Source organism: Cherax quadricarinatus, chromosome 57 (assembly GCF_038502225.1).
Source record: "Cherax quadricarinatus isolate ZL_2023a chromosome 57, ASM3850222v1, whole genome shotgun sequence".
Taxonomy (NCBI): domain Eukaryota; kingdom Metazoa; phylum Arthropoda; class Malacostraca; order Decapoda; family Parastacidae; genus Cherax; species Cherax quadricarinatus.
This window is the reverse complement of record NC_091348.1, coordinates 566,372-580,806: the sequence shown is the minus strand read 5'-3', so window position 1 is coordinate 580,806 and position 14,435 is coordinate 566,372. Positions and strand designations below refer to the sequence as shown.

The following is a 14,435-nucleotide window of genomic DNA, read 5'->3' as shown; positions in this document are numbered from 1 at the left end:
TATGCTACTAATAGTGCCCAGGGAGTACTGTGGCATCCTGGTACGCTACTAATAGTGCCCAGGGAATACTGTGGCACCCTGGAATGCTACTAAGTGCCCAGGGAGTACCGCGGCACCCTGGTATGTTACTAATAGTGCCCAGGGAGTACCACAGCACCCTGGTATGCTACTAATAGTGCCCAGATAGTACTGCGGCACCCTGGTATGCTACTAATAGTGCCCAGGGAGTACTGTGGCATCCTGGTATGCTACTAATAGTGCCCAGGGAGTACTGTGGCATCTTGGTATGCTACTAATAGTGCCCAGGGAGTACTGTGGCATCCTGGTATGCTACTGATAGTGTCCAGGGAATACTGTGGCACCCTGGAATGCTACTAATAGTGCCCAGGGAGTACCGCAGCACCCTGGTATGTTACTAATAGTGCCCAGGGAGTACCGCAGCACCCTGGTATGCTACTAATAGTGCTCAGATAGTACTGCGGCACCCTGGTATGCCACTAATAGTGCCCAGGGAGTACTGTGGCATCCTGGTATGCTACTAATAGTGCCCTGGGAGTACTGTGGCATCTTGGTATGCTACTAATAGTGCCCAGGGAGTACTGTGGCACCCTGGTATGCTATTAATAGTGCCCAGGGAGTACCGCGGCATCCTGTTATGCTACTAATAGTGCCCAGAGAGTACCGCAGCACCCTGGTATGCTACTAATAGTGCCCAGGGAGTACTGTGACATCTTGGTATGCTACTAATAGTGCCCAGGGAGTACCGCGGCACCTTGGTATGCTACTAATAGTGCCCAGGGAGTACTGTGGCTTCCTGGTATGCTACTAATAGTGCCCAGGGAGTACCGCGGCACTTTGGTATGCTACTAATAGTGCCCAGGGAGTACTGTGGCACCCTGGTGTGCCACTGGTAGTGCCCAGAGAGTACCGCACCACCCTGGTGTGCCACTGGTAGTGCCCAGGGAGTACCGCGGCACCCTGCTGTGCCACTGGTAGTGCCCAGGGAGCACCACTGCACCCTGCTGTGCCACTGGTAGTGCCCAGGGAGTACCACGGCACCCTGCTGTGCCACTGGTAGTGCCCAGGGAGTACCGCGGCACCCTGCTGTGCCACTGGTAGTGCCCAGGGAGCACCGCTGCACCCTGGTGTGTCACTGGTAGTGCCCAGAGAGTACCGCACCACCCTGGTGTGCCACTGGTAGTGCCCAGGGAGTACCGCGGCACCCTGCTGTGCCACTGGTAGTGCCCAGGGAGCACCGCTGCACCCTGCTGTGCCACTGGTAGTGCCCAGGGAGTACCACGGCACCCTGCTGTGCCACTGGTAGTGCCCAGGGAGTACCGCGGCACCCTGCTGTGCCACTGGTAGTGCCCAGGGAGCACCGATGCACCCTGGTGTGCCACTGGTAGTGCCCAGGGAGTACTGCGGCACCTTGGTGTGCCAGTGGCAGTGCCCAGGGAGTACCGCGGCACCCTGCTGTGCCACTGGTAGTGCTCAGGGAGTACCGATGCACCCTGCTGTGCCACTGGTAGTGCTCAGGGGGTACCGCTGCACCCTGGTGTGCCACTGGTAATGCTCAGGGAGTACCGCAGCACCCTGGTTTGCCACTGGCAGTGCCCAGGGAGTACCGCGGCACCTTGCTGTGCCACTGGTAGTGCCCATGGAGTACTGCTGCACCCTGGTGTGCCACTGGTACTGCCCAGGGAGTACCGCGGCACCCTGATGTGCCACTGGTAGTGCCCAGGGAGTACCGTGGCACCCTGGTGTGCAACTGGTAGTGCCCAGGGAGTTCTGTGGCACCCTGGTGTGCCACTGGTAGTGCCCAGGGGTGCCGCGGCACCCTGGTGTGCCACTGGTAGTGCCCAGGGGTGCCGCATGATTACTAGTAATTTTGTCTAACTTCATAGTCTTAAAATACCACATTTTTTTTTTGCTTTTATTTGTTGCATAATTAACTACTACACGAGAGTTATAATTTTTTTCGAACAGAAAAAAAATATAACTATGACTTTTCATGGAATGAACTGGATAAATTTAAATAATAACTTTCATGTGGTAATTTCTGAATGCCTCATCCGATTGGCTTCAAACGTGTTAGCGGCTTCAAATTTAATACGCTGTTACATTTTAGGATTTGTCTCCGTTTAATTTAACAAAAGACTGCCTCGTCCGTTAAGCTTAAAAAAAATGTCTTTGTGGAAGGTTTGAATTAATTTGAGCTATTTTTGTCCCCGTTTTTAATTTTTATTGAAGAAATAGATATTTTGTTTGCTGGGTAGGCCTATAACTGCCTCGTTCAATTAGTTTCCAATCGTTAACACTAATATTTAATTTCATGATAAAATTATGCTACTCTGAACACTTTTCCTTTTGCGTCCACTGAAGTAAAGATGGCCAGGATGATGCTGTACAAGTAAAGATGGCCAGGATGATGCTGTACAAGGAAGTAAAGATGGCCAGGATGATACTGTACAAGGAAGTAAAGATGGCCAGGATGATGCTGTACAAGGAAGTAAAGATGGCCAGGGTGATGCTGTACAAGGAAGTAAAGATGGCCAGGATGATGCTGTACAAGGGAGTAAAGATGGCCAGGATGATGCTGTACAAGGAAGTAAAGATGGCCAGGATGATGCTGTACAAGGGAGTAAAGATGGCCAGGATGATGCTGTACAAGGGAGTAAAGATGGCCAGGATGCTGTACAAGGGAGTAAAGATGGCCAGGATGATGCTGTACAAGTAAAGATGGCCAGGATGATGCTGTACAAGGAAGTAAAGATGGCCAGGAATATGCTGTGCAAGGGAGTAAAGATGGCCAGGATGATGCTGTACAAGGGAGTAAAGATGGCCAGGATGATGCTGTACAAGGAAGTAAAGATGGCCAGGATGATGCTGTACAAGGAAGTAAAGATGGCCAGGATGATGCTGTACAAGGAAGTAAAGATGGCCAGGATGATGCTGTACAAGGAAGTAAAGATGGCCAGGATGATGCTGTACGAGGAAGTAAAGATGGTCAGGATGATGCTGTACAAGGGAGTAAAGATGGCCAGGATGATGCTGTACAAGGGAGTAAAGATGGCCAGGATGATGCTGTACAAGGGAGTAAAGATGGCCAGGATGATGCTGTACAAGGGAGTAAAGATGGCCAGGATGATGCTGTACAAGGAAGTAAAGATGGCCAGGATGATGCTGTACAAGGAAGTAAAGATGGCCAGGAATATGCTGTACAAGGGAGTAAAGATGGCCATAATGATGCTGTACAAGGGAGTAAAGATGGCCAGGATGATGCTGTACAAGGAAGTAAAGATGGCCAGGATGATGCTGTACAAGGAAGTAAAGATGGCCAGGATGATGCTGTACAAGGAAGTAAAGATGGCCAGGATGATGCTGTACAAGGAAGTAAAGATGGCCAGGATGATGCTGTACAAGGAAGTAAAGATGGCCAGGATGATGCTGTACAAGGAAGTAAAGATGGTCAGGATGATGCTGTACAAGGGAGTAAAGAATGCCAGGATGATGCTGTACAAGGGAGTAAAGATGGCCAGGATGATACTGTACAAGGAAGTAAAGATGGTCAGGATGATGCTGTACAAGGGAGTAAAGATGGCCAGGATGATGCTGTACAAGGGAGTAAAGATGGCCAGGATGATGCTGTACAAGGGAGTAAAGATGGCCAGGATGATGCTCTACAAGGGAGTAAAGATGGCCAGGATGATGCTGTACAAGGGAGTAAAGATGGCCAGGATGATGCTGTACAAGGAAGTAAAGATGGCCAGGATGATGCTGTACAAGGGAGTAAAGATGGCCAGGATGATGCTGTACAAGGAAGTAAAGATGGCCAGGATGATGCTGTACAAGGAAGTAAAGATGGCCAGGATGATGCTGTACAAGGGAGTAAAGATGGCCAGGATGATGCTGTACAAGGAAGTAAAGATGGCCAGGATGATGCTGTACAAGGAAGTAAAGATGGCCAGGATGATGCTGTACAAGGGAGTAAAGATGGCCAGGATGATGCTGTACAAGGGAGTAAAGATGGCCAGGATGATGCTGTACAAGGGAGTAAAGATGGCCAGGATGATGCTGTACAAGGGAGTAAAGATGGCCAGGATGATGCTGTACAAGGAAGTAGTAAAGATTGCCAGGTTGATGCTGTACAAGGTAGTAAAGATGGCCAGGATGATGCTGTACAAGGAAGTAAAGATGGCCAGGATGATGCTGTACAAGGAAGTAAAGATGGCCAGGAATATGCTGTACAAGGGAGTAAAGATGGCCATAATGATGCTGTACAAGGGAGTAAAGATGGTCAGGATGATGCTGTACAAGGGAGTAAAGATGGCCAGGATGATGCTGTACAAGGAAGTAAAGATGGCCAGGATGATGCTGTACAAGGGAGTAAAGATGGCCAGGATGATGCTGTACAAGGAAGTAAAGATGGCCAGGATGATGCTGTACAAGGGAGTAAAGATGGCCAGGATGATGCTGTACAAGGGAGTAAAGATGGCCAGGATGATGCTGTACAAGGAAGTAAAGATGGCCAGGATGATGCTGTACAAGGAAGTAAAGATGGCCAGGATGATGCTGTACAAGGAAGTAAAGATGGCCAGGATGATGCTGTACAAGGAAGTAAAGATGGCCAGGATGATGCTGTACAAGGGAGTAAAGATGGCCAGGATGATGCTGTACAAGGGAGTAAAGATGGCCAGGATGATGCTGTACAAGGAAGTAAAGATGGCCAGGATGATGCTGTACAAGGGAGTAAAGATGGCCAGGATGATGCTGTACAAGGGAGTAAAGATGGCCAGGATGATGCTGTACAAGGAAGTAAAGATGGCCAGGATGATGCTGTACAAGGAAGTAAAGATGGCCAGGATGATGCTGTACAAGGAAGTAAAGATGGCCAGGATGATGCTGTACAAGGGAGTAAAGATGGCCAGGATGATGCTGTACAAGGAAGTAAAGATGGCCAGGATGATGCTGTACAAGGAAGTAAAGATGGCCAGGATGATGCTGTACAAGGAAGTAAAGATGGCCAGGATGATGCTGTACAAGGAAGTAAAGATGGCCAGGATGATGCTGTACAAGGAAGTAAAGATGGCCAGGATGATGCTGTACAAGGGAGTAAAGATGGCCAGGATGATGCTGTACAAGGGAGTAAAGATGGCCAGGATGATGCTGTACAAGGGAGTAAAGATGGCCAGGATGATGCTGTACAAGGGAGTAAAGATGGCCAGGATGATGCTGTACAAGGAAGTAAAGATGGCCAGGATGATGCTGTACAAGGGAGGATGATGCTGTAAAGATGGCCAGGATGATGCTGTACAAGGGAGTAAAGATGGCCAGGATGATGCTGTACAAGGAAGTAAAGATGGCCAGGATGATGCTGTACAAGGAAGTAAAGATGGCCAGGATGATGCTGTACAAGGAAGTAAAGATGGCCAGGATGATGCTGTACAAGGGAGTAAAGATGGCCAGGATGATGCTGTACAAGGAAGTAAAGATGGCCAGGATGATGCTGTACAAGGGAGTAAAGATGGCCAGGATGATGCTGTACAAGGGAGTAAAGATGGCCAGGATGATGCTGTACAAGGGAGTAAAGATGGCCAGGATGATGCTGTACAAGGAAGTAAAGATGGCCAGGATGATGCTGTACAAGGGAGTAAAGATGGCCAGGATGATGCTGCACAAGGGAGTAAAGATGGCCAGGATGATGCTGTACAAGGGAGTAAAGATGGCCAGGATGATGCTGTACAAGGAAGTAAAGATGGCCAGGATGATGCTGTACAAGGAAGTAAAGATGGCCAGGATGATGCTGTACAAGGAGTAAAGATGGCCAGGATGATGCTGTACAAGGAAGTAAAGATGGCCAGGATGATACTGTACAAGGAAGTAAAGATGGCCAGGATGATGCTGTACAAGGAAGTAAAGATGGCCAGGATGATGCTGTACAAGGGAGTAAAGATGGCCAGGATGATGCTGTACAAGGGAGTAAAGATGGCCAGGATGATGCTGTACAAGGGAGTAAAGATGGCCAGGATGATGCTGTACAAGGGAGTAAAGATGGCCAGGATGATGCTGTACAAGGGAGTAAAGATGGCCAGGATGATGCTGTACAAGGGAGTAAAGATGGCCAGGATGATGCTGTACAAGGGAGTAAAGATGGCCAGGATGATGCTGTACAAGGAAGTAAAGATGGCCAGGATGATGCTGTACAAGGAAGTAAAGATGGCCAGGATGATGCTGTACAAGGGAGTAAAGATGGCCAGGATGATGCTGTACAAGGAAGTAAAGATGGCCAGGATGATGCTGTACAAGGAAGTAAAGATGGCCAGGATGATGCTGTACAAGGGAGTAAAGATGGCCAGGATGATGCTGTACAAGGAAGTAAAGATGGCCAGGATGATGCTGTACAAGGAAGTAAAGATGGCCAGGATGATGCTGTACAAGGGAGTAAAGATGGCCAGGATGATGCTGTACAAGGGAGTAAAGATGGCCAGGATGATGCTGTACAAGGAAGTAAAGATGGCCAGGATGATGCTGTACAAGGGAGTAAAGATGGCCAGGATGATGCTGTACAAGGGAGTAAAGATGGCCAGGATGATGCTGTACAAGGAAGTAAAGATGGCCAGGATGATGCTGTACAAGGGAGTAAAGATGGCCAGGATGATGCTGTACAAGGGAAGTAAAGATGGCCAGGATGATGCTGTACAAGGGAGTAAAGATGGCCAGGATGATGCTGTACAAGGGAGTAAAGATGGCCAGGATGATGCTGTACAAGGGAGTAAAGATGGCCAGGATGATGCTGTACAAGGGAGTAAAGATGGCCAGGATGATGCTGTACAAGGGAGTAAAGATGGCCAGGATGATGCTGTACAAGGGAGTAAAGATGGCCAGGATGATGCTGTACAAGGGAGTAAAGATGGCCAGGATGATGCTGTACAAGGGAGTAAAGATGGCCAGGATGATGCTGTACAAGGAAGTAAAGATGGCCAGGATGATGCTGTACAAGGGAGTAAAGATGGCCAGGATGATGCTGTACAAGGGAGTAAAGATGGCCAGGATGATGCTGTACAAGGAAGTAAAGATGGCCAGGATGATGCTGTACAAGGGAGTAAAGATGGCCAGGATGATGCTGTACAAGGGAGTAAAGATGGCCAGGATGATGCTGTACAAGGGAAGTAAAGATGGCCAGGATGATGCTGTACAAGGGAGTAAAGATGGCCAGGATGATGCTGTACAAGGGAGTAAAGATGGCCAGGATGATGCTGTACAAGGGAGTAAAGATGGCCAGGATGATGCTGTACAAGGGAGTAAAGATGGCCAGGATGATGCTGTACAAGGGAGTAAAGATGGCCAGGATGATGCTGTACAAGGGAGTAAAGATGGCCAGGATGATGCTGTACAAGGGAGTAAAGATGGCCAGGATGATGCTGTACAAGGGAGTAAAGATGGCCAGGATGATGCTGTACAAGGAAGTAAAGATGGCCAGGATGATGCTGTACAAGGGAGTAAAGATGGCCTGGATGATGCTGTACAAGGAAGTAAAGATGGCCAGGATGATGCTGTACAAGGAAGTAAAGATGGCCAGGATGATGCTGTACAAGGGAGTAAAGATGGCCAGGATGATGCTGTACAAGGGAGTAAAGATGGCCAGGATGATGCTGTACAAGGAAGTAAAGATGGCCAGGATGATGCTGTACAAGGAAGTAAAGATGGCCAGGATGATGCTGTACAAGGAAGTAAAGATGGCCAGGATGATGCTGTACAAGGGAGTAAAGATGGCCAGGATGATGCTGTACAAGGGAGTAAAGATGGCCAGGATGATGCTGTACAAGGAAGTAAAGATGGCCAGGATGATGCTGTACAAGGGAGTAAAGATGGCCAGGATGATGCTGTACAAGTAAAGATGGCCAGGATGATGCTGTACAAGTAAAGATGGCCAGGATGATGCTGTACAAGGAAGTAAAGATGGCCAGGATGCTGCTGTACAAGGAAGTAAAGATGGCCAGGATGATGCTGTACAAGGAAGTAAAGATGGCCAGGATGATGCTGTACAAGGGAGTAAAGATGGCCAGGATGATGCTGTACAAGGGAGTAAAGATGGCCAGGATGATGCTGTACAAGGGAGTAAAGATGGCCAGGATGATGCTGTACAAGGAAGTAAAGATGGCCAGGATGATGCTGTACAAGGAAGTAAAGATGGCCAGGAATATGCTGTACAAGGGAGTAAAGATGGCCATAATGATGCTGTACAAGGGAGTAAAGATGGCCAGGATGATGCTGTACAAGGAAGTAAAGATGGCCAGGATGATGCTGTACAAGGAAGTAAAGATGGCCAGGATGATGCTGTACAAGGAAGTAAAGATGGCCAGGATGATGCTGTACAAGGAAGTAAAGATGGCCAGGATGATGCTGTACAAGGAAGTAAAGATGGCCAGGATGATGCTGTACAAGGGAGTAAAGATGGCCAGGATGATGCTGTACAAGGGAGTAAAGATGGCCAGGATGATGCTGTACAAGGGAGTAAAGATGGCCAGGATGATGCTGTACAAGGAAGTAAAGATGGCCAGGATGATGCTGTACAAGTAAAGATGGCCAGGATGATGCTGTACAAGTAAAGATGGCCAGGATGATGCTGTACAAGTAAAGATGGCCAGGATGATGCTGTACAAGGAAGTAAAGATGGCCAGGATGATGCTGTACAAGGAAGTAAAGATGGCCAGGATGATGCTGTACAAGGAAGTAAAGATGGCCAGGATGATGCTGTACAAGGGAGTAAAGATGGCCAGGATGATGCTGTACAAGGGAGTAAAGATGGCCAGGATGATGCTATACAAGGGAGTAAAGATGGCCAGGATGATGCTGTACAAGGGAGTAAAGATGGCCAGGATGATGCTGTAGAAGGAAGTAAAGATGGCCAGGATGATGCTGTAGAAGGAAGTAAAGATGGCCAGGATGATGCTGTACAAGGGAGTAAAGATGGCCAGGATGATGCTGTACAAGGAAGTAAAGATGGCCAGGATGATGCTGTACAAGGAAGTAAAGATGGCCAGGATGATGCTGTACAAGGGAGTAAAGATGGCCAGGATGATGCTGTACAAGGAAGTAAAGATGGCCAGGATGATGCTGTACAAGGAAGTAAAGATGGCCAGGATGATGCTGTACAAGGGAGTAAAGATGGCCAGGATGATGCTGTACAAGGGAGTAAATATGGCCAGGATGATGCTGTACAAGGAAGTAAAGATGGCCAGGATGATGCTGTACAAGGGAGTAAAGATGGCCAGGATGATGCTGTACAAGGGAGTAAAGATGGCCAGGATGATGCTGTACAAGGAAGTAAAGATGGCCAGGATGATGCTGTACAAGGAAGTAAAGAAGGCCAGGATGATGCTGTACAAGGAAGTAAAGAAGGCCAGGATGATGCTGTACAAGGAAGTAAAGATGGCCAGGATGATGCTGTACAAGGGAGTAAAGATGGCCAGGATGATGCTGTACAAGGGAGTAAAGATGGCCAGGATGATGCTGTACAAGGGAGTAAAGATGGCCAGGATGATGCTGTACAAGGGAGTAAAGATGGCCAGGATGATGCTGTACAAGGGAGTAAAGATGGCCAGGATGATGCTGTACAAGGGAGTAAAGATGGCCAGGACGATGCTGTACAAGGAAGTAAAGATGGCCAGGATGATGCTGTACAAGGGAGTAAAGATGGCCTGGATGATGCTGTACAAGGAAGTAAAGATGGCCAGGATGATGCTGTACAAGGAAGTAAAGATGGCCAGGATGATGCTGTACAAGGAAGTAAAGATGGCCAGGATGATGCTGTACAAGGAAGTAAAGATGGCCAGGATGATGCTGTACAAGGAAGTAAAGATGGCCAGGATGATGCTGTACAAGGAAGTAAAGATGGCCAGGATGATGCTGTACAAGGGGTTCAGGGATACCTTTTTTACAATTTGTGATTAAAATAAGACATTCACAAAGTATCACACGAAAGCTAGCATTTCGATTTTCCCAAAATTTTTCAATAGAAACTGAAAATATGGACCAACACAGGTCCATGCATTTGAGGTTTAATACCAATAAGTTTTTTCAATGAAAACATTTTTTTTTTTTAAATATTGGCAAATTTAAACTTACCCCATAATCAACAATTATTTGCAGGTTTACAAACTTCGTTAGGAAACTGAGAATTATGCATTTACAGAGCCTAAACCCAGAAGTTTTTTATTCATTTCAGAAACAGAAAATTCCAGTTACTTAATGGAAAATAATGTAACATAATTTCGAAAGTAAAAATTGGCAAAAGTGACACCATTCATTCATTCATTAGATGTTTGCCGGTACTTCCGGCCCGGGTCTTCTCCAGCTGGTGACCCGGCGGTGGCCCCCGGGGCGGGGGTGTCGTTCGTCTTCTTCATTCTTCTATCTTCTCTCTTGGGCCCTCCGGTTGGAGGGTAACTTCTTCTTCTATCTTGCATGGACTCCCCAAGTGGGGAGTGTCTTCTTGCTTGGGATCTTCGATGTCACAGTTGGGCAGAGGCAGAAAACAGGGTCGATTGGAGCCACACCCCAGCTTTAGCAGGCAGCAAAGTGCTGGGGAAACTTGTCTTGACGGTGGTGCTAGAAGAGGAGATCCTCTTCAGCAAGCTGACTAAACCTGTTCCTCAGAGCTACATGGTCGATTCCAGCATTGTTGAAGGCAGCGTAGATTTTGTTGGCAAATTCTTGTAAGGGAGGATTCACAGTGTCTTCGTCATCCTGCCCACGTTCTGGTGTTTGCATTGGGTGCTTCTTCTGTTTGTGTGTGCAGTGTCCACCACTCTTGCCCTTGGTTTCTTGTTGCCGAGGGGGATGGACAGCGGCCTGGGGAGCTGCAGCTCTTGGTTCTTGAGTTTTGGGATTCTTGGCCTTGACACCTTGGTGTGGTGTAACCGTGGTAGCGGTGTGGGGAGTTGCAGCCCTTGCTTCTTGCATTTTAGCTTTCTTGGATGGCGGTTGAGTTGTTTGAGGCAAAGCCTCGGCTTGGACAGTTGTGGTGGTGGTGGAGGCAGGAGGTGGTGGACTTTCATTGGTGGAATTCACCGCCGTATCAGGAGTCTCAGACTGGTCAATCTCCATGTCAGGTGGAGGTTGTGACAGTGGTGGCACAGCAGTTAAGCTGGCAATATTTGCAGTGGTTTGTAGGATCTCAGTGGAAGGTGGAGATGCAGGGAATGTGAGTTCAGGCATGTTGTTGAGTTTGAATACTTCGTTGATGGTGGAGTTGAATGAGCCAGGCACAGCTGCATTCTGCACATGAGCATACATGATGCAACATAGGATCTTGGTGGGATCGGCAGCAGGTGCTGTGAGGAAGGTAGTAGGAGCAGCTTGCGTGGCTTGTAGGATCTTGGTAGTGTCTGCTTGAATCTTGGCAATAGCAGAATATGTGGATGCTTGTGGTTTGGGCTTCTGTTGTAGCTGTTGTTTCTTGAGTATGTCCCTTCTGACAGGGCACCTGGCAGCAAGAGTATGATGGTCATCCTTGCAGTTCAAGCATTGTGGTGGGGAAGCTGTAGTGCAATTCTTGAAGTCGTGGCCCTCAAGGCCACAGGTGGAGCAGTACTTCTTGTCTTTGTCAGGGCAGTTTTTGGTGATATGCTGGTATGAGTAACAGTTATAGCACTGTGGGATTTGTTGGTGTTTTTCTGCTTCAATGAAGGCTGGGTTGATATGGAAGTAGTGTATAGCCAGGCCCTCAGCGAGGGCTCTGGCTGCCATGTTGACGTCACTGAAGGTGACCTTCAGCATGGAGGAGGCGTTGGGTATCTTGGTAAGAAATTCCACCTTGGCCCAGGAATTCTGTGCTTCAATGGACAACTTGATCTCTTCAGTAGTTTGTGTAGTGATGAGTCTGTCGAGTCTCCTGAGGAACACAGTTCTTCTGGCCCTCAGTGCTGGGGAATTCAAAACAGAGAATCCATGATCTTGTAGCGTGGAGAGAGCTGTAGTGGTGAGTAGTTTCTCGGCTTCGGTGTCGTCAGTACAGATGACAATGAAGGCTTCTTTGAGTGATAATATCACATTGCACTTAACATGCAGTCTGCCACTAACGACAGATGCAAGTGCTAGCTTAGTTGAGTCGTTGATTGTTCCACTCGCTGGCTGGATCTTTACTCTATTAGAGTAATACATCGTGGGTAGCAGTGTTCCCCTCCCCAACGGGGATCGTAGGGATGTCTCCATGAAGTGACACCTATGCATTCCCCAAAGAAAAAAGTTAACGAGGAGAGGCTTTCTAAAGTTATCACAAGAAAACCAAAAATCAGGATTCGTCTACAGAAAACTGACCAGCATATATTGGTTATTCCTTAACCCTTTCCCTAGTTTTTGTTCACCAGGATTGAAAAATTGAAACTGATCTGATAAGGAGTTCTGAAGATATATATGAAAATCTTAAAGGAACACAATTAAGTATACTTACAAGGTTTGCATTAGCTAATACATTAGCTAATACACAAGCAAACAGACACACAGACCACAAACTCAGTTATTTTGGAGAATGTATGGAAATTATAAGAGTAAGGCAGATTATAGAATGATTATAGAGTGAGGCAGATTCTGTATGGATGATGTGATAAAAAACAAACAATTTTCATGCATGCGTGATGCAAAATGGTTGACAATTACAGGTGACTGCAGTTCCTGAATGGCATTCGGAGTATGTTCTTGAATATAGAAGAAATGACTTACCTGAAGCTGAAAGGCTCGATGTGCGAAATCTGGCAGTTTGAGAGGCAGAGGAAGTGGAGGTTATGCAGGTCTTGGAAGTATGGAACCTTAACCTTTCCAAGAGGTACCTACAGAAAGAAATGTCATTTTATTCTTGTTTTATATGGTTTTTCTTGAACGATTCGTGTGGAATGCAATATTCTAGTCGGTTACCTCAGCAGGAGCCAGACGCCTATTCATGAACTAGAATCTAGACACGAGCCTTGAGGCTATAGCTTGTCTGATGCAATCTTGCTCTCGTCTGTTGCCTGTTTATCTTTAGTTCTTTCATATATTTCTCCTCCATTAGCTACTAGTGTGTCTTCATGTGTCTTGATTTATTTAGGATAAATACACACACCACAAATATACTAGAAACAGCAACGGTTCTGGGACTGACCCTTGTGGAACCCTACTCGTCACAGGCGCCTACTCTGACACCTCGTCACTTACCATGACTCGCTGTCGTCTTCCCGACAGGCATTCCCTGAATCATTGAGGTTCCTTCCCTGTTATCCCTGCCTGGTCCTCAGATTTTTGCACTAATCTCTTGTGTGGAACTGTGTCAAACGCCTTCTGACAGTCCAAGAAAATGCACTCTACCCACCTTAACCTTTCCAAGAGGTACCTACAGAAAGAAATGTCATTTTATTCTTGTTTTATATGGTTTTTCTTGAACGATTCGTGTGGAATGCAATATTCTAGTCGGTTACCTCAGCAGGAGCCAGACGCCTATTCATGAACTAGCCTCTAGACACGAGCCTTGAGGCTATAGCTTGTCTGATGTAATCTTGCTCTCGTCTGTTGCCTGTTTATCTTTAGTTCTTTCATATATTTCTCCTCCATTAGCTACTAGTGTGTCTTCATGTGTCTTGATTTATTTAGGATAAATACACACACCACAAATATACTAGAAACAGCACCGGTTCTGGGACTGACCCTTGTGGAACCCTACTCGTCACAGGCGCCTACTCTGACACCTCATCACTTACCATGACTCGCTGTCGTCTTCCCGACAGGCATTCCCTGAATCATTGCGGTTCCTTCCCTGTTATCCCTGCCTGGTCCTCAGATTTTTGCACTAATCTCTTGTGTGGAACTGTGTCAAACGCCTTCTGACAGTCCAAGAAAATGCACTCTACCCACCCCTCTCTCTCTCTTGTCCTACTGCTGCCACCCTGTGATAGAACTCCACTAGGTTTCTGAAACCGTGCTGGTTATCGTTGATAAGCTCATTCCTTTCTAGGTGCTCCACCACTCTTCTCCTGATAATATTCTTCATGACTTTGCATACTATACATGTAGTTTAATACTTCATATCTGACTCCTTTTGTAAACAATGAGACTACATTTGCTGTCATCCATACCTTAGGTAGTCACCCTATTTCGATAGATCAATTGAAGATTCTTGTTAGTGTTACACTTGGCGCCTCTGCTCCCTGTCTCAGGATCCAAGGAGAGAGGTTATCCAGCCCCATTGCCTTTGAGGTATCCAGCTCGCTTAGCATCCTCTTCACTTCTTCCTCAGTTGTATGAATTGTCTCTAACACTTGGTGTACCCCACCTCTGTCTTTCTGAAGTGTGTTAGTTACCATTTTGTCCTAGGCACATGTCGATTAGACACTAGGCCTGTTGTATAAGCGTGTGTGTTTGTGTGTGTGTGTGTGTGTGTGTGTGTGTGTGTGTGTGTGTGT

At 47.1% G+C, this 14,435-nt stretch overlaps 1 protein-coding gene across 1 annotated transcript in view; it reads right to left on the bottom strand.

The window, feature by feature from the left end:
* The window catches only part of LOC128693412 (toll-like receptor 9), a 47,411-nt gene extending 33,075 nt beyond the window's left edge, over positions 1-14,336 (bottom strand). Inside the window, exons 1-2 of the mRNA XM_070097273.1 lie at positions 14,223-14,336; positions 12,724-12,830 (exon numbers count right to left, since the gene is read on the bottom strand). Coding sequence (XP_069953374.1) covers positions 12,724-12,830; positions 14,223-14,336 — 221 coding nt within the window. The remainder of the gene's footprint in view (positions 1-12,723; positions 12,831-14,222) is intronic.
* Positions 14,337-14,435: the final 99 nt, after the last annotated feature.